A 27319-nucleotide genomic window follows, 5' to 3' on the forward strand; every position below is an offset into this window, starting at 1 on the left:
GGATGGCTGTTTGGAAACTGTTTCTGAAAAGACAAACAGAGTGGCACTTAACTCAGTCAGGGTAGTCACCTGATTCTAACAGGCTGTTATTAGCCCTGAATGATACTCAGTGGTTACCATCACATGCAAAAGGAAGGAATGGTGTACAAATATGATGTGAGTGCTTAAAACAGTGGGAAGAGTGTGGCTGTCGACACCTCTTTTTATTAGAAGTTAAGCAAAAGATAGAGAGGCACAACTACAACATCAGGGAGATATTAATAGCGAAACAATTTGTACAGCCATATCTTCTGGATAAATAAATTACGTGGAATGATTTAATTATGTTGTAAAGCACTTATGCAACATTATAAAATGAAAAACTTACTTTAATGGTAATGGAAAGATGGCATTAACAAAATAAGACAAAGGAAAGAGCATTTCTAGATAGTCCAGATGCTGGAAATATTGCATGGTGATGTATGAATGTTGAGGTGCAGCTGCATACGCCCTTGTGTTGTGCTAGGTCTAGATCAGAGTCCAGCCTCCCTTGATGTTGAATCCGGGTCTGCATTGGCAGCCATTTAAGTTTCTGCTAAGGGGGATTTCTCCCTCCTTCCCCTCACCTTCTCAACTAAATCCCCCAGAGAAGCAGAAGAGAATGATAGGGCAGCCTTCTTGCTCATTCTTAACATCAAGAAACCAACTATAACGGGTGGTATGGTGACACTATAGTTAGTGCTGCTGCCTCACAGCACCAGGGGCCCAGGTTCAATTCCCGGCTTTGGTCACCATCTATGCGGAGTCTGCATGTTCTCCCCGTATCTGTGTGGGTTTCCTCTGGCTTCCTCCCATTGTCCATAAGACATGCTGGTTAGGTGCATTGGCCATGCTAAATTCTCCCTCAGTGTTTCCGAACGGACGCCGGAGTGTGGCGACTAGGGAATTTTCACAGTAACTTCATTGCAGAGTTAACGTAAGCCTACTTGTGACAATAATAAATATAACATCTCGCAATACTTAATGTAGTCTGAGCCCAACAAATTAAAATAGGAAAGGCAACACTTGAATGTGTTTATAGAAACACATTCACGCTGGAAGTATGATTGGCAGGTGCTTGGAGCTTGCCTTGCGCAGCATGGGCTGTCTGTTTCTCTGGGCAGTTGTGAGGTTAGCCCAGTCCTACTATTCTAATGAGACCTGGAGTTAAAACGGTCTTGTGTTCCGCTGTCTATGGGATTCCTGCCTGAACCCACAATCTGTCCACTGCAGTAACGCACCCTGCATCGGTAGTTTGTGCTGTGTGGAACAGTCTCAGTAATTAAAATGTGGGCTTAATGTGTGAAAAGTAAATCTTCCTTTGTTCCTGTTATCTTTAGGAGTTTGAAAAAACTGGACGGAAATACTTGGATGTGGAAGCATTCAAGAAGATAATGAAAAATTGTCTGGGATTTCATGGAGTTGTAAGTGCTAGGAGTGGGCAGCTCTGACATTCATTATTTCGTCTCTGTGCTGAGTACATTTCCCAATTAAAGGGGATTGATATTTCCTCTCATGACTAATTCTGATGACCGGTAAGGAGTTATTAATAACACAGGAAATTTAGAAGTACAATGACAGACTGTTTATATCAGGCCATGTTCTGAGTCTGTCCTTGATATCGAATCCATTGAATCCCTACAGTGCAGAAGGAGGTCATTCAGCCCATCAAGGCTGCACTGACCCTCCAAAAGAGCACTCTATCTAGCCCCCCCCCCCCCCCCCCACCTCTCCTTGTAATCCCATTCATTTACCCTGGCCAATCACCCTAACTACACATAGAATAGAATCACAGAAGGAGGCCATTCGGCCCACTGAGACAGTGCTGACAACAATCCCACCTTATCCCCATATTCTCACATATTTGCCCTGCTAATCCCTGGACAAGAAGAAGCAATTTACCATAGCCAATCAATCTAACCTGCACATTTTTGGACTGTGGGAGGAAACCAGGGCGCCCGGAGGGAACTCATGCAGACACGGGGAGAACTTCAGGCTAAGTTTCCTGATTTAAGCTGTGCTAGACATTACCGGGCCCTTCTTCTCCTCCTCCACTGCTCTCCTGCATTTTGAATCCTCCTCCTCCCTGTGGGCAGATAGACCCAAGATATGATTGTACCTTGACTAAATATTGCAGAACTCCCATCCAGAAAGTCACTGTTGTGCCCTTGGACAGCGCTTGTGCTACCCATCTCCCCCTGCTCCAATCCTGTAGCTATTATGCATCCTTACAGATCAGAAGCTTCTAAGAAGCTACACCAATAACCTAGCCTCTCAATCCCACAGATGGAAGAGACTTTAGCCCTGCCAAGTAGACTCTCAGTAAAGGCACTCAGTGCTGACTGATTAGGATTACAGAATCAGAGCAGATGAAGGGCAGACAGCGGAAAGGTTCATTGACCTTGGGTGAAACTTCCGATCTCACTCGAGTGAGGCCATTAAAATCCTACCCAATCTGTTTTCCAATGAACAATTACTCACTTGGTTCATTGGATCATAGAATCCCTATAGTGGAGAAGGTGGCCATTTGGCCCATCGAGTCTCTACCGACCACAATCCCACCCAGGCCCTAATCCCGTAACCCCACACATTTACTCTGTTAATCCCCTGACACTAGGATCAACTTTAGTGTTGCCAATCAACTTAACCCACACATCTTTGGACAGTGAGGTACAATTCAGTACCTCATTGTTCTCATTCAATGGGGTCGCTTATGTGCTATGTAATGTACCTGTCAATGAAGAAACAGAATCCTTAACTATTTTCACCAAGCATCCATCCCAATGGCAAGGTTTCCACCCAAACATAATTATCAGGCCAGGATCTGCAGTTGTGAACCATCACTTGGAAAATCATTCCAGTAGGTACTTGGCTTCTGGTGCTCGAGAGAGGCTGAAATCACGGGTTAAAGTAAATTAGTGAGACTTTCTTGAGCAATTATGCTTGATTATATCTCCGGTCATGCAGAGCCGAAACTCTTTGATCTAAACTATTTAAACAATGATTTAATTTTGCAGCATTTGCACCCACTAAGAAACAGTAATGAACAAAGCCAATTGGAAAAATAGGCAGAGATCTGCACCATCAGACCTCCATCTTCATTGCAATTTGTGCACATGTCTGGGAGAGAAGGAAATGGGCGTTAAATGTGGAAGAGACAACATTTAATCCTGCACGCTGTTTCCCAATACTTGTGTGGACAGAATGCTGAATGATCTCTCTACCCTTCTTCTGAAGTGTGTGTCCCTGGCTGCTAAGGCAACAGCTGCACACACAAACTTATTGATTGGACCTTGTAAGATGATTGAGTGATGGGTTTTCAAATCATTTTGGTGACCCTTATTAAGACTAATTTCTGCTACAGTGCGCAATGTGGCAAATCTTCTGCTGCTGGCTCGATAATCTGGGTTTACAGGGAGAGGAGAGGGGGATTTTTGGAGGGGCACCAACAGGTCACATTGCAGCAGAATCCAAAGATGTGTAGGTTAGTTTGATTGGCCATGCTAGATTGTCCCTCAGTGTCAGGGGACAAGCAGGGTAAATGTGTGGGGTTACAGTGATAGGGCTTGGGAGGGATTGTTGTCAATGTTGGCTCAATGGGTTGAATGACCTCCTTCTGCACTGTAGGGATCCTCTGAGTCATTCTGTGCCACCCACCAGTACCTTCACATGCATATCTACAGAGAGAAGTGCACATACCAGAGGATTAACGTAGACAGACTCCAAATCCCAGGGGGCTGGGACAGTCAAGAGAATGCAAGACTGATTTAAATATTAATGACATGCTTAGCATCTCATTAACAAGCCCAGGCTGCAATTATCCGGGTCCATTTAGCTTAGCCACCTTGCAGTTCGAGGTCCTCACTGATGTGGATGACAGATGGTCCCCAGCAACGGCGACCAGGTGTGAAGGCCTCACGGGTGGGACTGGAGGCCATTACATTCGCCTGTGAGAGCAGACTGGGCCTTGGTTTAATGTCTTATCTGAAAGATAAGATCTCTAACAGTGCAATACTTCCTTCATACCACAGTGTGGTGCCAGCCTTGATTTTTGTGCTCAAGTCCTGGGAGATTTGGTAGATTGGTCCTTTGGTAGATTGAACTAGGGCAGGACTTACTGGTGGGTGTTGGGGAGAGCTACAGAACAAAGAGATCTAGAGGTACAGGCTCATAGCTCCTTGAAAGTGGAGTCATGCTTGGCTTTATTGGTCAGAACATTGAATACAGGAGTTGGGACGACTTGTTGAAGTTGTACAAGATATTGGTAAGGCCACATTTAGAATACTGTGTACAGTTCTGGTCACTCCATTATGGAAAGGATATTATTAAACAAGAAAGAATGCAGAAGAGATTTACTAGGATGCTACAGGGACTTGATGGTTTGGGTTATAAGGAGAGGCTGGATAGACTGGGACTTTTTTCTCTGGAGCATAGAAGGCTGACAGGTGATCTTATAGAGGTCTATAAAATAATGAGAGGCATAGATCAGAGAGTCAATATCTTTTCACAAAGGTAGGGGAGTTTAAAACTAGAGGGCATAGGATTAAGGTGAGAGAAGAGAGATACAAAAGCGTCCAGAGGGGCAATTTTTTCACACAGAGGGTGGTGAGTGTCTGGAACAAGCTGCCAGAGGTAGTAGTAGAGGGTGGGTACAATTTTGTCCTTTAAAAAGCATTTAGACAGTTACATGGGTATGATGGGCAGAGAGGGATATGGGCCAAATGCCAGCAATTGGAACTAGCTTAGGGGTTTCAAAGAAAAGGGTGGCATGGACTAGTTGGGCCGAAGGGCCTGTTTCCATGCTGTAAACCTTTATGACTCTAAACCAGTTAAGAAAGAAGTTCACCACAAAGTCAATGTAAAGTAGCTATTTCTTAACTCAGAATGATGTATATTTGGTATAATCTACCAGGGATGAGGATAGAGGTGTTGGTAATATTCAGAATGTAGCTGTGTGCTATAATGGGACAGCTAGTTAGAACTAACTTCCAATAAACTAAATAGCCTTTCTTTTTCTTGGTGTTTCTTATTTTATTCTTGACCTCAGTGGAAGATGGTGTTTATAGTTTCTAGTATAACGTATTTCACTGTTCTGTTCTTCATTCCAGCATGATGACCAGATTGAAGAACTCTTCTGAAAGATTGATTATTCTGCGAATGAGCAGATTGATTGGGTACGTGCAACATTGTGACCATTCGCTGCTATTTTACAATGCTCTGAAAAATGGCACCTTTGACAGTGCAGCACTCCCTCAGTCCTCCACTCCAGCATCAGCCTGGAATATTGTGTGCAAGTCCTCAAGTGTGAATTGAACCCACAACCTTCTGACTCAAAGGTGCTGCCAACTAAACCATGGCTGACACAAAAGCATATGTGAATACTGGAGAGGCTATGGAGAGCAGCAGCTAGTTTGATCCAAAAGAGCTTTTGATGTCGTTGTCAACTGGCTGCAAGAAGCCAACTGTGAAAGAGTTAAATAAACGCACAGTTAAAATTATGTGATCACCCAAATCAACAACTGTGTATTTCCTGAAGTGAATCATCTCATTACACAATGAGCACAGTAACTTTTCTGAATCAATTCACCCAGCTGCCAGGGAATTTTAGTTACAAAGAAAGATTGGTGGGGCTGGTCTTGTTATCCTTGGAGTTGGAGGAGGCTGAGGAGTGTAAAATTATCAGGGGTCTCGATAAAGTAAGTAATCATGATCCATTTACCATAGTGGAGGGGTTCAAAACCAGGGGACTTGGATTTAAAGTAATTGGCAGAAGGATTGGAAGAGAGATGAGGAAACAGGAGGTGGTAGGAACCTGGAACTCAGTGCCTGACAAGAGTTTCTGCAGCAGAAACTCTTTGATATTTAAAAACAACTTGGATATCTGTTTGATATGGGCAGCACGTTGGCACAATAATTAGCACTGCTGCCTCACAGTGGCAGGGACCCAGGTTTGATCCCTGGCCTGGGTCTGTGTGGAGTTTGCACGTTCTCCTCGTGTCTGCGCGGGTTTCCTCTGGGTTCCTCAGTCTGAAACATGTGTGGTTAAGTGTATTGGCAATGCTAAATTCTCCCTCAGTGTACCCGAACAAGTGCTGGAGTGTGGCGATTAGGGGAATTTCACAGTAACTTCATTGCAGTATAATGTAAGCCTTACTTGTGACTAATAAGTAAACTTTAAAACTTAAAAAACTTTTGATATGGGGGGAGGGGTATCAGGATACTGAATCTGATAATCAGCCATGATCATAATTAATAGCAGAGCAGGCTCGAAGAGCCAAATGGCCTAGTCCTGTTTCTAGTTTCTATGCTTCTCTGATGAGGGCTCGGGACCTAGTGCAGGAAGGTGGGATTAGGCTGGGTAGCTCGTGGGCACGATGGGCTGAATGGCCTCCTCTTGTATTGTACGTTCTCTATGATGCCTAGTTGTGCCATCAGTATTTGTTGCTTAAATCCATCAAATCTGCTCTCATTTTCAGAAATTGGCTGAATTCACGCCAGAGGAAAAGCATCATTAAGCTGCCTTGAAGCTTTAAATTGGATAGATATTCAGGAAAAGGGCAGCTACATGAACTAACAGCAGAGGAGAAAGCGTTATTTACTTTTAAAAAGAGATTAGTAATTAGTACAATGTAAAATAATAATTTTTTGACATTTGCTGATTTCTTTTTAATAACACCCACATTAGGATAAATATTTTAAATAATTTAATCAGCACAGGCTGCAAAGCCTTTTATTCTCACCCCTCGATTCCAGTCCATTGTAATGAGATTGCTTCTTCCGTCTATGTTGCTGTCTTTTTCAAGGCCACTGTTGCATACCGTTAACATTTCCACTTGAATAAGACTCGTTTACATAACTCGAGTCATAATCGACTGGAAACATTAACTCTCTCACCGGATGCTGCCAGAGCTGCTGATTGTTTCCAGAGTTTCATTTTAAATGTCAGTTTTTCAGGGTGGCACAGTGGTTCACGCTACTGCCCGACAGCGCCTGGGACCAGGGTTCGATTCCTGGCTTGGGTCATTGTCTGTGTGGAGTTCGCACATTTTCCCCATGTCTGCGTGGGTTTCCTGCCATTCCCTCTGAAAGACATGCTGGTTAGGTGAATTGGCCATGCTAAATTTTCCCTCAGTGTATCCAAATAGTGTGTAGCGACTAGGGGATTTTCACAGTAACTTCATTGCAATATTAATGTTAACCTACTTGTGATTAATAAATAAACTTTAACTTAGCTTTTAATTTGCCTTCTGTTCCCTTTGGCAAAGCTTGGAACTGTACAATAATAGCAAGTCTTTCAGAACTGGAGGCCTTAACTTTCCAACCCTTGCACCACAGGACACCACCCCCCCTCCACCCTGCAGCGGGTACGGCAAATCATCAAAATCCCCATTCGTATCAGTGGGGCTGGAAGATCCTGATGGTGTGAAGGGCTGGAAAATCCTGACCAATGTGTTCACCTTCAGCTGTGAAATACCAGTGACCACTGTGAAATTTATAAATGGGTTCAAATAGCGGTCAGTGAATCAAACACGTGAGTATATATTATTATACTGCACAGTACGGTTTGGATTCAAACAGCCCTGCTTATCAATGCTGAGATTTGGAAATTGATCAGAGATATTTGATTACTTTGTCTAACTTCAGTAACAAAAATAAAACACTGCAGCCTAAGTGCAAATAAATCATCAGGTTGCAGTATCAAAGCAACAAGTTAATGTGGTGTTCATGGGTTGGATTGTAAGAGGTGCTGTATTCCACAATCCCCTTAGTCGAAAATAGGCAGTGAACCCACTGGAAAATCGACAGTGGGACCCACTGGAAAGTCAGTTTTCTGACAGCTGTTTTACTCTGGCAGCAGCATTAGTTGTTTAATGTCAAGATTTCCTCCCCCAACAGGGAAGGAAGACCACGCCTGAGTGACGGGGAAGGACAGAGTCAATTCGGGTGAATGGGGAGGGTATTGGCTCTCTGAGGTCTTTATCAGGATGGTGACTGGATGGCGCGGTGGGGCCCACAGCTGCCTACCTGATTACAGGCCTCTCCACCAGCAAACGTGTCATGATGTAGGGCATTAAATTCCACCCAGCATTTTATGAATATGTTACTGTGCTCAGAGAGCCTGACGTAATCCAATAAACGTCTCTTTCCTGCTCTGCAGGATAACTAGTGATTATATGCACCCTCACCATTTAGGCTCCTCCCATTGTCTGAGAAACATGTCAAGAAAGATTTGCAGTGCTGTGGAGAAGGTGATGTGTTGATGCCGGCGTTGGACTGGAGTAAACGCAGGAAGAAGTCTCACAACACCAGGTTAAAGTCCAACCGGTTTATTTGGAAACACAAGCTTTTGGAGCGCTGCTCCTTCACCAGGTAAGTGACTCAGTCACCAGGCACCCACCTGATGAAGGGGCAGCGCTCCAAAAGCTCGAGATTCCAAATAAACCTGTTGGACTTTAACATGGCGCTGTGAGGCTTTATACTGTGGAGAAGGTGAGGGCTGGCATGGAAAGGACAGGCTGAATGGCCTATTGGTTGCTGACCTTCAGCAAGTGGATTTCCCGTGAAAATACAACACAGAATCCAAATCGAAGCCGATTCTAATTCTGTTCCATCAATGACTTGCCGAAATATATTCCTTCTGATCTTTGTGTCATTCCTCCTCTGATCTCAGACTTTTTGATCATTTTACTGCTTCTCATCTGTTTATCCTTTTCTGTGTCCTTCAGTGGTCCCTGTACCCTGTTGAAAGTAATTATTTCTTTGACAGGATGAATTCTGTACCTACATGCAACTGAAGTACAAGGAGATTGAAGAATCCTACACACGGTCCAAACGGATCTCCTTCTCCCTCCCTGCCACAATCCGGGAGCTCCTTCATGCGGAGCAGATCCTGCGCATTTACTTCACACCGGATAATACCTTCATCATGATGCGGGAGGACGGGATTATTTCTTTCTGGTCAGCTGAGTTAAAACTCAAACGAAGCAGAAAACTCTTTGTACGTATAAACAATCATTTCTAATCATTGAACTCATGGGTATGGACATCAAACAGAACCATCTGACCAATGTGTCACCAGCAGAAGTTTATAAAATACGCCTGCAATTGCTAAGCTGTATAATATTTGGGCCTGATTTTGGGACAGTTATGTATCCCTTTCATATTCATTGGTGTAATGCATAGAGATGGCTCTGACCAGCAGGGTTTTCCTGTAATTTACACTGAGGGCTTTTTTCCCCCCAAGTATTGTTGAGCATTTTCCTACACAGTTTTCTGACACTGCTCAACTGTCTGGGCAGCAAGACAGTTCTGGAATTATTTTGCTGCACAGAATGGGGGTCCCAATTCAATTCCCACTCCTCTGGGACCCAAAACATAATTTGGGCCAATATTGCCCTGGACCTCCACCCTCCATGACCACAGGACCCACCAACAATTAACCTTGTGAGTGGCCATGTCAGTGAATAGCAGGCTGCTGTGATAGCTCACTGGCTAAATGTCACGTGTGATGCAGCAGTAAGCCACACGTGAAAAAAATGTGACCATTTAGGCATGATACCCAAGAGCCTGATGGGGTCAAGTTAACGGGACCACATCAGAAGTCACTTTGGTCAGAGAATGGGAAAATTGGGAATGAATCCTTTCCATTTGGCCTGGTTTTACGTGGCAGTCAATCACAGGTAATTACATTGCACCATCTCTGTGTCTGTGTGTGTGTGTTCCAGTTTCCCCCCACAGTCTGAAAGATGTGCTGGTTAGGTGCATTGGCCATGCTAAATTCACCCTCCGTGTACCCAAACAATAGTGTGGTGTGTAATTACCTGTGATTGACTGCCACCTAAAACCAGGCCAAATGTAAAGGATTCATTCCCAATTTTCCCATTCTCTGACCAAAGTGATTTCTGATGTGGTCCTGTTAACTTGACACCATCAGGTCCTTGGGTATCACACCCAAATGGTCACATTTTTTCACATGTGGCTTAGTGCTGTATCACATGACATTTACCCAAACAAAGTGTGGCAACTAGGAGATTTTCACAGTAACTTCATTGCAGTGTTAATGTAAGCCTACTTGTGACACTAATAAATCAACTTGGAACTTTAGCATGTTTATTAAAGTAAAGATGCCCAAATACAAGCTGGAGGACTAATGAAAGCTCCGCTACCTTTACTTTTCAGGAGAGACCTGCTGGCCGTAAGCCGAAATGGATAACTGACTTCACCATCATGTCTCAATATAACAAATTCATCCTAACTACTGGGTATGGCTTCTTCCTGTCAGCTTTATTTTGTATGTCACGTGAAGAGACATGAGGCATTTGAAAGTTGGATTTTGTATTTCTTCTTCCATTTAGAGATCGGGAAATTCAGATTTATGAGCTGTCTACCTTGGAGCCATATTGTCAGATCGCCGGTTTGGAAACTGGACCACTGCAGCTTGATTATTGGTAAGAAATGTCCGCTGGTCAGGCACTCCGTGGTGTATGGTCAATTTGAATCTTTTCAAAAGAGCATCAGAATCATACACTGCTTACCTGTTTTTTTTTACATTTTACAAGATTACAAAATTATAATGAGTGAGAAATTACATTCTAAGTCATCGTTCAGGAACCAACCCCCTGGCCAGTAAATCACAGCACTCAGCCTATTCTTGGATTATCCCAACATACTGCCTCCAATACTATCATAGAGCTGGTAAAATGAACAGATGAACATTTCATTGTGGTCTCACTTCTAAAAAAAAAATGAAAGGAAGTCCTCAGGGCTGCTGGCAGTGACATTGAATCAGAATTACATTCCGTGATCTCTTGTGCTGCAAAGTCGCCCAAATATCTGTGAAGGGCGATGACAGGCTATTGTGCAATGGTATGAACTTAATTTCTTTTATCCTCCAGTTCCACAGGTGAAGATGACTGCATGATTCTGTATGGAGATGACCAGGTATGAGAGAGTGATGGTGTATTTTTAGTACAGTTCTACACTGCCAGAAGTCCTAAATGCACCAGTGACCTTTCCATACTCGTAAAACCACACTTGTGTCTCTACTGGCACAGAAATTCCCCTCCAGAGATGGTTTAAACACAAATCTTGCAAATTAAAAGGAAAACCATTTATTCAGTCATGCTGTAATAATACTATTAGTGTTAACATCAATAAGGTAGTTAAACAGCACTTGTATTGACAGTAGCATGTTGGCCTGTAGTGGTGCCTGTCTGATATTCAACACTCAAAGGGCTGCTATCAGAGCATTTGAGGAACTTGGAACACGTTTGCCCATTCACACTTAAATTTAATGTATTACAGTACCACCCTAAGGCAGGGAGGATGATCATACAATTAGCTAAATTGGTTTCATTATATGTGTTATGACATTATGAATCATAGAATCCTGGAGTGCAGAAGGAGGCCATTCTGCTCACTGAGTCTGCACTGATAGCAATCCCACCCAGGCCCTATCCCCACCACACCACATATTTACCTCACCAATCCCTCTAACCTACACACCCTGGGACACTAAGGGGCAATTCAGCATAGCCAATGCACTTAACCCACACATCTTTGGACTGTGGGAGGAAACCGGAGCACCCGGAGAAAACTCATACAGACACGGGGTAAATGTGCAAACTCCACACAGACAGTGACCCAAGCTGGGACTCGATCCCGGGTCCCTGGAGCTGTGAGTCAGCAGTGCTAACCACTGTGCCACCATGCCACCCATTTGTCTTATAGCTGCTTGTATGTGGCATGCACGTGGTTGTCAATTTCATTTCCTAAGAGTAATGGGTGAACTGGAAAGTCTCAACAATCTGCACCAGTCAATGTTAATTCTGCCACTGGTTTAGCTTTTATGGAGTGTGCTAACTGCAGCTCCTGGGACTGACCTGACACTTTCTGGCACCTAATTAGATTTTTCATCAGTACAGTCCTGTTACGCTTTCATATCACAGAAGTGCCACGCAGTGACCACCTTCAACCATTGCCCCTTGACATTCAATTACAATACCAAGTCTGAATCCCCCACTGTCAACACCCTGGAGGTTACCATTGACCAAAACTGAATTAGATTAGTCATATAAATACTGAGACTACAAGAGCAGGTCAGTGGCTGGGAATCTTATGGCAAGTAACTCACCTCCTGACTCCCCAGAACCTGTTGACCATCAACAAGTTACAAGTCAGGAGTGTGATGGAACAGCCACCATTTGCCTGGACGGGTGCAGCTGCAACAATACTCAAGAAACTCGACACCATCCAGGACAAACAGCTCACTTGATTAGCACCCTACCCACAAATATTCACTCCCTCCACTACCAACAAATAGCAACAGCCGTGTGTACAAGGTACACTGCTGTAACTCACCAAGGCCCCTTTGACAGCACCTTCCAAATCTACAACCTTTACCATCCAGAAGGACAAGAGCGTGGGAACACCATCAACTACAAGTTCCCCTCCAAGCCATGCATTATCCTGACTTGGAAATATATCAGTGTCGCTGGGTTAAAATCCTGAAACTTCCTAACAGCTCTGTGGGTGTATCTACACCACGTGTTCAAGAAAACGATTCACTACCACCTTCTCAAGGACAATTATGGATGGACTTTAACAATGCTAACCAGCCAGAAAGAAAGAAAACAAATAGTTAAATTTGCATTGCAATCATTAGCTATAGCAGCAGAAAGCTGAAGAAGCAAAGGTTGGTGTGGCAATGAGTAACACTGCCTTTGTTATACAAAGGCAGTAGAATCAGAGACACAAATGGATGAGAGTCTAGCTCTTGCACTGCAATATTAATGTGTTTGCTATGGGATGTGTATGTCAGCATTATCTACATTCTCAAGCTGCAGTAAAGGGACCATATTCTTCCCCACCCTTATTGTTAAATCTTAGAATTAGTATCATTGTTCCAAATATTTGGAGCTAATCTTCCCTTGAGAGCAGTACAATTAGATCCAAAATGCACAATGCAACAGCATCATGCTACAATTACATTTACCTTCCTATTATATGTTTTGTTGAATGTGTAGCATCAATATTTTAAAGCACATATATTCCGAGGCACAGTCAGTGCAATGATTTTAGTTGCCAGAGGGATGTCATTGCTTTTGAAACCTTGTCCTTGTATCACTCAGCATTGTGAGGAGGAGGGCAGAATATTGGATAGGAAAAGCTCTATCACACTTAATGTGGAGGAAATACAATCCTGTTGGAGAGTTGTCATAACAGCAGCAGTAAGAACTAATCATCACTCTGCACTCTCCTTCACGCACTGATTAATGATAAAATTCACTTCTGGCCCTGGAGCTGAAATATTTAACATTGTCGTGTAACTGCAAGAGCTTCTTAGATAGCTCTGCAAAAATCACACACCTTTGAAATATTGCACATTCCAAGCCTCTACCCCTCAGCAATTATTATTATAGAATCATAGAATCCCTACAGTGCAGAAGAAGGCCATTCAGCCCATTGAGCCTGCACTGACAACAATCCCACCCAGACCCTATCACTCCATGCATTTACCATGCTCATCCCTCTGAGACTAAGGGGCAATTTAGCATAACCAATCAACCTGAGCCGCAAATCTTTGGACTGTGGAAGTAAACTGGAGCACTCAGGGGAAACCCACACAAACCCAGGGAGAACGTGCAAACTCCACACGGACAGTCACCCAAGGCCAGAATCAAACCTGGGTCCCTGGCGCTGTGAGGCAGCAATGCCAACCTCTGTGCCACCATGCCATCCACAATTATAACGTTGCCCATAGGGATCCTGCGGAAATTTTTGACAATGCATGTCTTGATTGGCTGCCTTAATTTTGATGTTAGGCTGGCAGAAACCTCAGATAAACATTCAACCAGGGATTACTCTAATCTTTGGTCAAATGAGGGAAATATCTGCACGAAGGAAAGAATTGCTTTGGTCTCCGTGTATAGCACAGTTTTTAATGTCGGCCAGAATTTCCCAGCCCCACTGTTGTTACCGGTGAGAATGGAGAATTTGGTGCTCAGTCAAGTCTCCATTTCACTGCAGCGGGACTGGAGGATCCTAGCTGCTGTCAAGGTCAGTGAATTCCAGCCATTATTTCTAAATGTGCTCACACTGTTGCTACACATTGCAGCCAGAACTAATCTTTCCCCTTGTTGGATGCTGCAATCTTGACATTTCTGTTGTTGTAAATTTAAACATTCTTCTCATTGCAGGGCTGTGTAAATATTTTACTCCTGAAATCTGTAGGGGAGACATTGAGGTTTGTATAATCTGCTAAAGTACGATATTAAAATGGAAAAGTTTCTGAATGTTTCTGTTCTCTGAAATGATAACGATGTGATGTTAAAATGCTTTTTGCTAAGTGCAGGTGGCTTGATTTTAATTCATGTGAACGGTCAGATTTCCAAATCTCTGAAAAGCCCACCCAGCATTGCCTTTACTAGCCTTTCAAATCACAGGTGGAATTCTGCCAATTTTCGGCAAAGAGTTGTACTCAATACTCCAAAATAAGTTAAAGTCAGCTTTCCTGGTTTGTCACTAGTGGGGTTTGGGGGTGGGGGGGGGGGGGGGGGGGGGGCGGGTGGTTAGGGTATGAGGGTTGTGATGGGCATTTGATCAGGTAAAACACCACCAGCGTAAAAGCTGTTATGGGACTCCCAAGACTCCCCCAAGAAGACAAGAGGAGAAAATCCCATTTATAAGTGGGATTAAACCCCTACGTGAGGCATTGAAATCTTCATTCACATCGGTGGGACTGGAAAATCCTGCTGGCAGGAAGGACTGGAAAATTCCTGAAGTTGAACATTAATAATCCAGAATTTTCTCTGCTCCAGCCTCAGGTGCTTGCTATCTTAATAATAATGCTGACTAAAATACACCACAATGAATCGTTTCTTCTGATTGGAGTTTGCGATAACAAAGTGCTTTCAGTCAGTCGTAGCTGAATGCCAAAGCTCAGCGGCATTATGTGGTTGTAAACTTGGACAATTCATTTGTAAGAAAAAAGAGAAATAAAAAAAATTACAAATGACCTTTAATAGATTGTTGGAATTACGCTCAATGAAAATTAGCAATGAAACCTACTGCCACCTTCATGCCTGGAGCTAACTATTGCTCCTTCCGTCCCTTCCATTTAATTAAATCTAATGTTTCCTGATTTTCAAGCTCTGGGTGCTGTTACTAGTCTATGCAGAGAATAACTGTGAACTGGGAGCAATTTTGAAACAATTAAAATGGTTGATATCAAAACACATGAAAACTTAAAATTATAACAAAAAGCAGCCATTCAGCAGGGATGTTTCTTCCATTTTGACTCCACAGAATGCCTACATGCAGAAAGAGGCCATTCGGCCCATCAAGTCTGCACCAACCACAATCCCACCCAGTCCTTATCCCTGTAGCCCCACGCACTTACCCTGACAGATCTCCTGAGACTAAATGGCCAATCAGCCTAACCCACACAACTTTCAACTGTGGGAGGAAACTGGAGCACCCGGAGAAAATCCACGCAGACACAGGGAGAATATGCAAACTCCACACAGACAATGACCCAAGCCGGGAATTGAACCCGAGTCCCTGGCACTGTGAGGCAGCAGTGCTAACCACTGTGCCACCATGCCACCTGCAACTCCTGGTAATAGAATGCGATCAGGGCTAGGAGAGTATATTTTAATTCCTGTGTCTTTTTATTCAATGTAGAACATGGAAAAAATGGCCCAAGTTGGATAATTTGCCCAGTATCAGCATAGAAAATGCCATCCTGTCTCCAAATGTCACTTACATTCGATGGAAGGTACATGAAGATTGGGTAACACAGGTAAGTGTCTGTATAGTTCAGGGGAGTGCAGAGCTAATGTCACTGATCGAGAGGCCCAGGATAATGCTTTGGGCACCTGGGGTACAATTCCACCATGGCAGCTAGTGGAATTTAAATTCAGTTAATAAATCTAGAATTAAAAAACTAGTTTCAGTGATACTGACGATGAAACCATTCCTGATTGTTGCAAAAATCCATTTGGTTCACTAATGTCCTTTCGGGAAGGAAATCTGTCATCCTTAGCTAATCTGGCCTACACGTGACATCAGAGCCACAGCAATGTGGTTGACTCTGAAATGCCCTCTAAAATGGCCTAACAAGCCACTCAGTTTTATCAAAAAACACTGCAAAGTCTACAAAAGAGAATCAAACTAGTTGGATAACCTGGCATTGACCGAGGAAACGAGAAAAGCAAATCCAGCTTTGTCCACCCTGCAAAGTCCGTCGGTCGCAATCTTCAGTCAGAAGTGCCTCCTCCTCCTCTAGAGGTGTCCAACATGCCAGACTTCAGCCCATTCGATTCACTCCACGTAACATCAGGAAACAGCTGGAGGTACTGGATACTGCAAAGGCTACGGGTCCTGATAAAGTTCCAGCAATAGTACTGAGAACTGAAGGTTTAAAATAATTTTGCAAATGTAGCAAATGTGATGTGAGATAAAAAATTTTCTCACAGCAAGTGGTTTGGGCCTGGAATGTACAGCTTGGAGGTATGATGTTGGCAGGTTCAGTTGAGGCACTCAAGGATATTAGATGATTATTTGAATAGAAACAATGTACAGGGTTAGGGAGAAAAAGCAGGAGAATGGCACCAAATCATAATGCTCATTTGGAGAGCTGGTGTTGATACGATGGACCAAATGGCCTGCTTCTGTGCCGTAACAATCCTGTGATTCTGTGACTCAGTGACATGTTGTCTCGAACTTGCTGCAGCCCTGGCCAAGCTAATCCAGTACAGCTACAACACTGGCATCAAACCAGCAATATGGAAAATTGCCCAGACATTACCTGTATCCAAAAGACAGGAGAAAACCATCCCGGCCAAGTACTGTCCCATCAGTTCACCCTCAATCATCAACAAAGTGATCAAAGTGTTGTTGACAGTGCTGTCAAGTAGCACTTGCTCAGCAACAACCTGCCACTCAGTTTGGGTTCTGTCAGGGTCACTCACCTGACCTCATTACAGCCTGGGTTCAAACATGGACTAAAGAGCTGAACTTTGGAGAGGAAGTGAGAATGACTGCCTTGACATCAAGGCAGCATTGAACTGAGTGTTGGAATACTCTGCATTTGTCTGAATGAGTGCCACGAGGAAGCTCAACTCCATCGATAACAAAGCAACCTGCTTGATTGGCACCACATCCATCACCTTCAACATTCACTTCCTCCATTACAGTGGCAGTAATGTCTACCATCTACTAAATGCACTGCAACCACTCACCAAGTCTCCTTGGGCAACATCTTCCAAACCCACTTCTGACCATCCAGAAGGACAAGGGCATCAGATATATGAGGACACCACCACTTGGAAGCTTGCCTCCAAACCACTCACCATGCTGACTTGGAAATATATTGCTGTTCCTTCACTGTTGCTGGGGCAAAATTCTGGAACTCTGACTCTAACAGCATTTTGGATATGCCTATAGTACATACAGTCGTTCAAGTAGGCAGCTCACCACCACCTTCTCAAGGACAACTAAGGCTGGAGAATAAATATTAGCCTAGTCAGTAATGCCCACATTCGGTGAAAGAATTCAAAAAAAGTCAGGAGTATTGCTGATTTCTGTAATGAACTTGAAATTCAGCCAAGCATTCAAAACAGCATGCTGATTTCCCTTGGGGAAATGTCAATAGCAAGCTGTGTTGAAACTGCATGACCAGATGCTTTTAATTTACACCCTCCAATCAAAGATTTCTTACCCCTCAGTGAAAACTGCAGACAATTTTTTTTCATGGTTACAGAGCAGAGTATTTAAAAACCTTCAGATCATCACAATTACCTTCTCTGACCTTCAATTCCATTTATCCCTATTCCATCAATCTGTTGCCTTCCACCTTGTGGATTAAGGTCCTTGAGGCAACAAAAACAGGGTTTATTTGAAATAGCCCTGAATTTGGGTTTCCTCCTGTGTGAATCAAGCCTTAGCTCCTCTCCCCTACCAGCAGAACATGGATCTTTGGAATCTGGGGGGAGGGGGGCACTTCCACATTCCAATCCAGTCCACCATTTTTAAAGGTCAACTGAGTCTTCCTGGTTCCAGGAAAATCCAGGTCGATGTGTGAAAAACCTGGAGTGACCCAGGAATTCCCCCAGGCATAGTGAGACAGGTAGGCAGGAGCTCTCCCTGTGCTCCACAACCAGAACATGCCTTTTGGTGGCACAAAAAAAAGTCAGAATCTCAGAGGAACTGGAGGCGGACCCTCTATCTAATCTTAAGATTCTCTGGAATTTCATCTTTGCTTCTGGTTGGATTTAATATTTCACATTGAATGAATTTCACATTGAAAATTCAGCCTTTCCTTTAAAAATTGCAGGGTGGTGTTAAATGTTTTTTAAAATTTATTCATGTCACAAATAGGCTCACATTAACACTGCCCACCACCCAACCCTATCTAAAATTTGCTCGGCAGTCCAACAGGATCACAGCACACTGTCTAACTTTTGTCTCTCATATGGCACTTTACCAACAGATTTCTGAGAATCAAACTCACCGCACAGGTATTTACGTTATACACAGTAGCTGAAGTTTACTGTTTCCTGGAGCAGGAGACTAATGTTGCCCCTTTATATTATTCTCGTTAACCTGGCTTCTAGTGCGGTACAGATCATGAGACTTTAAACTGAGTCACTTTAAAGAATCCCGACAGTGCAGAAGGAGGCCATTTGGACCATCGAGTCTGCACCGAGCTCAATCCAGCTCAGGCCCAATTTCCATAACCCCACATATTTACACTGGAAACAGTGAAATTACTGTGAAAATCCCCTAGTTGCCACACTCCGGTGCCTGTTCAGGTACTCTGAGGGAGAATTTAGCATGGCCAATGAACCTGACCAGCACGTCATTCAGACTGTGGGAGGAAACGGGAGCACCCGGAGGAAACCCACGCAGACAGGGGGAGTATGTGCAGACTCCACTCAGACAATGAACCTGGCTCCCTAGCGCTGTGAGGCAACAGTGCTAACCACTGTGCCACCGTGCCGCCCTACTGTGTTACTGTGCTGCCCTGATAATGTCTCCAGGATGTCTTGAGGCTGTATGATTAGTGCTGGCAGCTTGAATCCAGTATTTAAATGATGCCCAATCACAAAATATGATCAGGTTTCTTGTCGATAATAAATCGGGGGAGGTGAACTGTCCACCTCAGCCCCCTGAGTGACAGCACAAACTATAATCAGCTTGACTGTTTCTGTGGGAGTGTCAGTTTGTTGTCTGTTGAATTTCGAACTGTTTTCATTGTAATTATTTTTTTTGCAATCTGCAGTGTGCTAATCTGTGCAGAGTTTAAACACAACAATCATATTCTTTCTTCCAGATGAAGTATTACAATTCAATCAGAGCAATCATGTCTTCCTCAAACCATGAAGCTTCAGCATTGGTCATAGGTAAATTATTCTTCACTTACCCATATCCCAGGGGCGACGGGGCGACACAGTGGTTAGCAGTGCTGCCTCACAGCACCAAGGACGCGGGTTCAGTTCCGGCCTTGGATCACATAAGAACATAAGAAATAGGAGCAGGAGTAGGCCATCTAGCCCTTCAAGCCTGCCCCGCCATTCAATAAGATCATGGCTGATCTGTCGCTGCTCAGTTCCACTTTCCCGCTTTCTCCCCATAACCCTTAATCCCCTCTCTTATCAAAAACCCATCAACCCGCGTCTTAAAAATATTTATCGAGGCAGCCTCCACCACTTCAACGGGCAGAGAATTCCAGAGATTCACCACCCTTTGAGTGAAGAAGTTCCTCCTCAACTCCGTTCTAAACCGCCCCCCTTTTATCTTGAGGCTGTGCCCCCTAGACCTACTGTCTTTTTTGAGCGGGAAGAGTCTCTCCACCTCTATCCTATCCATCCCATTCATCATCTTATACGTCTCAATGAGATCTCCCCTCATTCTTCTAAACTCTAACGAGTACAAGCCCAGTTTATTCAGCCTCTCCTCATAGCTCAACCCCCTCAACTCCAGTATCAGCCTAGTAAACCTCCTCTGCACTCCCTCCAAGGCCAAAATATCTTTGCACAGGTGCGGCGCCCAAAACTGCACACAGTACTCCAGCTGCGGCCTCACCAATGCCCTATACAGCTGCAGCAAGACCTCTCTACTTTTATATTCAATCCCCCTCGCTATGAAGGCCAGCATCCCATTCGCCTTCCTGACCACCTGCTGCACCTGCAAGCTGGGTTTTTGCGACTCATGCACAAGGACCCCGAGGTCCCTCTGCACCGTCGCCTGCTGCAGTTTTTCGCCCCGTAAGTAATAGTCCTTCCTACCATTCTTCCTACCAAAGTGGACCACCTCACACTTGCCAACATTAAATTCCATTTGCCATTTCCTGGCCCATTCGCCCAGCCTATCTAGATCCTTCTGCAGACTCTCCACACCCTCCGCACAATTTGCCGTTCCCCCAATCTTGGTGTCATCAGCAAATTTCGACACCCTACACTCGGTTCCCTCCTCCAGATCATCTATATAAATGGTAAAAAGCTGAGGCCCCAGCACCGACCCCTGGGGCACTCCACTAGTCACCATCCGCCAATCCGAATAGCACCCGTTGACCCCCACTCTCTGCCTCCTATTTGACAACCAATCCTCTATCCACGCTAACACCCTACCCCCAACTCCATGTCCCTCGACCTTCTGCAATAACCTCTTGTGAGGTACTTTGTCAAACGCCTTCTGAAAATCTAGAAAGACCACATCCACCGGCTCTCCTCTATCCACTGCCCGAGACACATCCTCATAGAGCTCCAGTAAATTTGTCAGACACGACTTCCCTTTAATGAAACTGTGCTGCGTCTGCTCTATCAAGCAATTCCCTTCAAGATGCCTCGCAATTTCCTCCTTAATGACAGATTCTAACATTTTACCTACCACAGACGTTAAACTATCCGGCCTATAATTCCCCACCTTTTGCCTGGCACCCTTCTTAAACAACGGCGTAACATTAGCCGTTTTCCAATCATCCGGCACTTCCCCTGTCCATGCGGAGTCAGCACTTTCTCCTCGTGTCTGTGTGGGTTTCCCCTGGGTGCCCTGGTTTCTCCTCACAGTCTGAACATGTGCTAGTTGGGTTGATTGACCATGTTAAATTGAGCCTGGTGTCAGGGAGGTTTTCAGGGTAAATATGTGGGGTTATGGAAATTGGGCCTGAGCCGGATTGTAGTCGGTGGAGACTCAATGGTCCGAATTGCCTCCTTCTGCACTGTCGGGATTCTTTAAAGTGACTCAGTTTAAAGTCTCATGATCCGTACCGCACTAGAAGCCAGGTTAGCAAGAATAATATAAAGGGGCAACATTAGTCTCCTGCTCCAGGAAACAGTAAACTTCAGCTACTGTGTATAATGTAAATACCTTTGTTGTGAGTTTGCTTCTCAGAAAGCTGTTGGTGAAGTGCCAGATGAAAGACTGAAGTTAGACGGTGTGCTGTGGTCCTGTTGTACTGCTGAGCAGATTTTAGATAAGGTTGGTTGGGTTTGTATTGAAGGCCAGTTATTAATTGCAGTAATCCTGACTGGGGTTTGGTCTCCAGTGGAGTCACATGGAAATCAGTATTTGTACCTTAGACAGAAGGACAACGTGGCCTATCACTGTCTCTCTTTATTTCCCTCACCCCGTCCCCCAAGCCCATCAATGCAGACCTCCCCTCCCCCAGTCATAATGTGTACGTGACTGTGGCAGAACCCTAGTCTCCGCTACATTGCCTCCAAACCCACCTGTGTTACTGCAGCTTCCTAGAATCCTGACATAGAATTTAACATCTCCCCCACCCCCCGCCAAAGGTGGACCTGGGGGCCGATGCACTGTGTGAATGGGTGGGAGGGGCTGGGATGGAGATTCCACCATGTTGTCACCTCCCATCAATTAAATTCAGAGTGGCCTTCCTGTCAGGAGACCGAATGAGGCCCCTCATCCTATTGCAGCTACTATGCAACAAATACTGAACAGGGGGACTCGAGGGACCTGGCACTGGGAATAGCATCCACCTCCCTCTTGCGAGCAAATCCTCATGAATGTCCCTTTCTATGCATTCTCCATCTCACACCACTTATCTAACACCAGAGGATCCATTACTGATCCGCTGGGATGTCCCCAGTGCAGCTCTGACAATGGCCATTGCTACCAGTGGCACTGCAGTGCTGCAGGCCTCTGATTGACTGGCAGCCCCCGGGAGAGGGAAATCCAGCATTGCACCAATAAGCCCAGTGGAGCCCGGAGGATCCCAGAGGAGCCAGGAGTCCCAGAGTTCCTGCTGCCATTTTGGCACTTTAGGCACTTTATCCGAACGAGATTCTCCAGGATCTGGTTGCAGTGCTGGGCCCCCTGCCGTCCATATTAACATTTTCCCCTTGTGTTGCATTAGGCAGTAGGCTCCAGAGAGTGGCATTAATGTGCCTAAGATCCCCAATGGAGGGCAAAAGCCTCATTATGGCGCCCACCATATATTCCAGTCTCCACCCAGCTTGTTTTGGGTTGTTGATGTTCTATAATCTGGGGCCCTCCTGAATTTCACAATTGCTTCTACAACTGGGGCAGAAGCAGTCCCACTGATGTGCAGGTAGGCAATAAGATAGTCCTTCCTGATTCTGGCAATCCTGCTGGAAATTCTCCATGGATATCAGATTAACCGCGATGCAGGAAGCTGAGCTAGGGCGCTGGTAGTCAGATGGAAGGCTAGAAGTCCAGCCCTGGCTAGGATGAGAGGTTGGGTCCAGCAAGAGAAAGTGAGGCAGCATTTCCTTCAGTGGGTTTGAAAGGTGAAGGCAACCTGCTAGCAGCTAGAGGAAGCAGAGGCAACAAAAGAAGACTTCCAGACACATCATTGCATTAGAGGATGGAGAGAAGCGACAGAAGATGGGGCACTCACTCGGTGAGACTGGAAATTCCTGCCCGAGGTCAACAGGGATTTCTGTTGTTGGACGCTCGTTGGCGCCAATTCTGTGGCAGACGAAGTGATAGAGATCCAGCCATTCAGGGAGAATAGTTCACATAGCAGCAGTGAATCTATTAAAACAGTCAATTTTTCCATAACATCAGTGAACAAAAAGAGCCTAAAAATGTTGCTACTGAAATCTCGGGCATTTTTTTGAGATATATTTTCATTACACAAAATTTCTCTTCAGTTTGAAAATCTCAATTAATCCCCCTTGCCTGAAATTCTGCTTTCTGAAATGGAAACCAAACCATCAACTGCCCCTCCCCTGCTATAAATTGGAAGAGAGAAAGTTCTTGAAATTTAGGATTTTCCATATTTTTGTTAATTTGTTGTCTTCCATTTACTGCAAGTGGTATTTAATTTTGTTTTGATTATTTTCTTCATTGAACCATTAAAGGCTGCACGACTGGAACCACCAACTTGGAAAAACAGATGAAAGAGCTGAAGGAATGCTGGAAAGAGGGAAAGGCTGTAAAGTGTCACACCGTTCCTCAGAAGAGGCTCGAGTGTGATCAGTCTGTGTTCCGTGTTCACAAAGGTGTAAAAACATTTGACTTCTGTAAGAAGAACAACATGATTGTAACAGGAGGAATGGACAGGATTGTGCGTATGTGGAACCCCTATGTGCCAGGGTAAGGTGGCCTTGCTCTCATTATTTCTGTGTATTGCTTTAAATAGCCTTCTGCAAAGATTGTTTTGTATGTCTATGAATAGAAAGGAAATTCAATGGTTCTGTAACATACCGATTAGTTTGCTGCATGATAAAAGCACAATAAAAGGGAACAGAGTTTTGGAATGAGAGAAGGTAATTAATTTGGACGAAATGTAACTTTTGGAGGATGAGGAAATGCCTGAAGATGGAATTGCTTTTGTTGCTTTATGTAATATGTTAGAGTCCTGGACCAAAACCCCAAGTTACACTAGGAAACCAGACGAGGCCCCAGTAGTTTTTCTATTTTGACATAAATTTGAGGAAAGGATGGTTCACCCCAGAAGAAATTCCACTGACAAATTATGGACCTTTTTATGGTTAAAAAAAACACATTCTAAATATGTTAACAAATGAATCAACTTAACCATTGAACAATATTTAGAAATGAAAGGAAACAACTTTACTTTCTAACTTATCATTGTTCCAATTCCAAATAAGCAACATTCCTCTGACAGAATTAAATGCCACTTTAAATACAGTTAGCAACCATAAATATGCTTGCTGCAATGAGTGCAAACAGTCTTGAAGCTTTCAGAGAGAAAATGAGTTTCAGTGCAGCTTATAGAAGCCTCTGTCTTCAAACAATTTCCAGCCAGAAATTCAACTCTAAACTGCAAAAGTTCTGCTCTGGGCCCAGCTCTTCACATTAACCACATTATTTCATGACCCTGTCAATCAACTTCCCAAAGAGTCTTTTGGGTAAATAAAAGTCCATTAGCTCTAAGTTAGCACTTGCAAGGGTAAAATGAGTAATTATCCTGTTTTTACATCATTTGAGCAAAATGTTTTCCAGAATACTGACTAACTGTAGAATAAGGCTGAATTTTAAACATTCCCGTTAAATGGACAAAACATTTTTTTATATCAATTGCACTATCATCACAGATAGTATTGCAAAAGTAGCCAGAAAGGACAAGTTGTGGTTTTGCTACATGTCGGGTGGGATTTTCCAGCCCTTCCTGCTAAAGGCATGTTTGGTCCCACCAAAATCGACCCGCCCCAAATGCCCTCCCATCCCCCCACTCCATGCGGGTTCCCCAGCAGCAGGGTGAGCGAGCTATGCAAAAGCCTTTGACAGAACTGGAAAATCCAGTCGGCTGCCAATGGCTCCCTGCATCTGTCACGGGAAAATCCACCATGGCCAGTGGGAGGCAGAAACCCCCCAACCATTGGCAACCAGAACAAACTTGCTCCTTTTTCTGAAGTGAGTAACCGAGGCCTATTTGATTAATGATTGCACCCTATTCGCAACAGCTCTTAGGCAGGTTGGTATTCCTCTCCCCTGTGCCTGGAGAATGTCCCTGTGGAACTGAACAATGAACAGCAAATGGTGGCAGAGGTACATTTCATTGTGTTTCCACTCTCTGAACACCCACAGAATTTCTAAGACTTTCTTAAATAGGCCATAACCTGTGCAGTCACAGTGGTCTCAGGGCCGGTGCTAAGGATGGCAGAGAGATTTAGGTAGAGGACCCCAAAAGTTGACAATTGAAGGTGCGGCCACTAAGGCTGGAGTAGATAAAATCAGGGCGTTCAAGAGGCCAGAATTAGGTGACACAGAGGGCTTTGGGATAAGAAGTTTTGTAAACAAGGATGGGAATTTTAAAATCAAGATGTTGCTAGATAGCAAGTCATTGTCAGCCAGTGTGCACAGGGGTGGTACGGAACAGCGAACATGAACAACTTTTTAAATAGAAGTAGGAACACGTAATGGAAAGTGTGTCCCAGGTCTGTCACAACAGTCCGCTTAGTGACACTAACTGTGTTAAAGATAAGGTCTGGAAGTAAATCAGCATCTGGTGGCACAGTGGTTAGCACTGCTACCTCACTGCTTCAGGTACCTTGGTTCAATTCTGGCCTCGAGTCACTGTCTGTGTGGAGTCTGCATGTTGTCCCCATGTCTGCATGGGTTTACTTCAGGTGCTCTGGTTTCCTCCCTTGATAAATTGCCCCTTAATGTCAGGGAGTGGGGGTGGTTAGCAGGGTAAATAAGTGGGGGATAAAGCCTGGGTGGGATTGTTGACGGTACAGGCTTGATGGGCCAAATGGCCTATTTCTGTACTGTAAGGATTCTATGATTCATTCCATTTTGTTGGTATACAATATGATGCTGCCCAAGGGAGAAAATGTAATAGGAACAAAATAAAAGCTTACACCGTCACCAAAATGCTAGTATTTTATAGGCTTTAAATGCATTCCAGTTGAAGGAAAAGTAAAAAGTGTGACATTGTGTGCTGCATTTATTACAAATTGTGATCTGTATCTATTTAACATTCATCTTTTTCTTTAAAGGAAACCCACTGGATTGCTGAGAGGCCACCTTGCTCCGATTTTCTTTCTACACATCTCCACTGATGACAATAAACTGTTTTCAGTCTCCACTGACAACACTGTGAAGGTTTGTTAACCTAGGGCATGAGACCTCACCTATGATGCCAGTCACGTTCTAACCCAGGTTCCTCATGTTAGTGCCTGTGAGGTGATTTTAAATTATTTCCAAATGTTTCAGCTTTCCATTCAATTGAGGCAGAGACTGGTGTGCACAGTGGTGAAGTTAGTTAGTACATCTGAGATATAGGCTTGAATCCAACTGGAGCAATCTGCTGTGTCATAAACAACTCTGCTAGTTCCACTCCTTCACATTTATGTTGTAGTCCTGTGTAATCTGCTTTCTTCAGATAATTAGTTTATAGTTTATTTATTAGTGTTACAAGTGAGCTTACATTAACACTGCAATGAAGTTAGTGAAAATCCCCTATCACCATACGCTGGCACCCATTCAGGTGCACTGAGGGAGAATTTAGCATGGCCAATGCACCTAACCAGCACATATTTCGGACTGTGGGAGGAAACCGGAACACCCAGAGGAAACCATGCAGACACGGGAAGAATGTGCAAACTCTGCACAGACAGTGACCCAAGCTGGGAATTGAACCTGGGTCCCTGGCACTGTGAGGCAGCAGTGCTAACCGTCGTGTCACCATGCTGCCTGCAAGAGCACATGTCCTTGTAGGGGGTGAGCTCACACTGCAAACAAATTGCAATAGAGCTTGTCAATATCAGTCTGAAAAGGGAGATGCTAGATGTGAGAAATAGAAAAAAATTCACATAATGCTGCAGTAAATCTCTCAGCGAGATCACGGTTAAAGTCACAGAGTTAGTGTGATGGAGCAGCAGATTCTCCTTTGCCAAGAAGCTAGATTTATAGAGTGCCTCTGACATTGAAAAACATTGCTTGGAGCTTCAGCAGAATACATACTGAAGCAGAGATGGAGATGCTCAGAGAGAGAGAGCAAACTGCCCGGGTAAAGAGGTAGATTTTGTACATGAGTGAGTGTTGTCTGTTGATTTATGACCAGTCAAAAACAGTATTTAATTCTCAGTATTCAGGCCCTTGTGTGAATGTTAATTCACCTTCCCTGGGAAAAAAACACAGAATAAAGAGCAAAGTCCTATCTAGTGACACCTTTAACAGAGTGAGGACAATTTTCATTATTTAATGCTATTGAAATAGAACAATTATCGCCTCTTAAAACAGCTTCTCTATTCAGCTTTTAATGATGGGATTTCAATGGTAAGCTGAATAGCTGCCTCTGTGTTAGTGAGGTCTCATTTGCCCATTTGCAATTTTCACT

The 27319-nt window shown here is 44.1% G+C and overlaps 1 protein-coding gene across 5 annotated transcripts in view; it reads left to right on the forward strand.

Annotated features, from left to right (window-relative positions):
- wdr95 (WD40 repeat domain 95) overlaps positions 1–27319 on the forward strand; it is a 134370-nt gene that overhangs the window by 44890 nt on the left and 62161 nt on the right. For 4 of the 5 annotated variants that reach the window (XM_080197433.1, XM_080197431.1, XM_080197432.1 and 1 more), the window contains 9 exons: positions 8786–9016; positions 10198–10280; positions 10374–10466; positions 10914–10959; positions 14217–14263; positions 15703–15820; positions 19355–19424; positions 23370–23604; positions 25977–26082. In XM_080197433.1, the coding sequence (XP_080053559.1) occupies positions 8786–9016; positions 10198–10280; positions 10374–10466; positions 10914–10959; positions 14217–14263; positions 15703–15820; positions 19355–19424; positions 23370–23604; positions 25977–26082 (1029 nt within the window). Of the gene's footprint in view, positions 1–1394; positions 1443–5126; positions 5193–8785; positions 9017–10197; positions 10281–10373; positions 10467–10913; positions 10960–14216; positions 14264–15702; positions 15821–19354; positions 19425–23369; positions 23605–25976; positions 26083–27319 lie in introns of those variants that run through there. The other variant, XM_080197435.1, reaches the window with a different exon arrangement.

The sequence above is a fragment of the Carcharhinus amblyrhynchos genome, chromosome 10 (genome assembly GCF_965287045.1).
Source record: "Carcharhinus amblyrhynchos chromosome 10, sCarAmb.v2.hapA, whole genome shotgun sequence".
Lineage (NCBI taxonomy): Eukaryota > Metazoa > Chordata > Chondrichthyes > Carcharhiniformes > Carcharhinidae > Carcharhinus > Carcharhinus amblyrhynchos.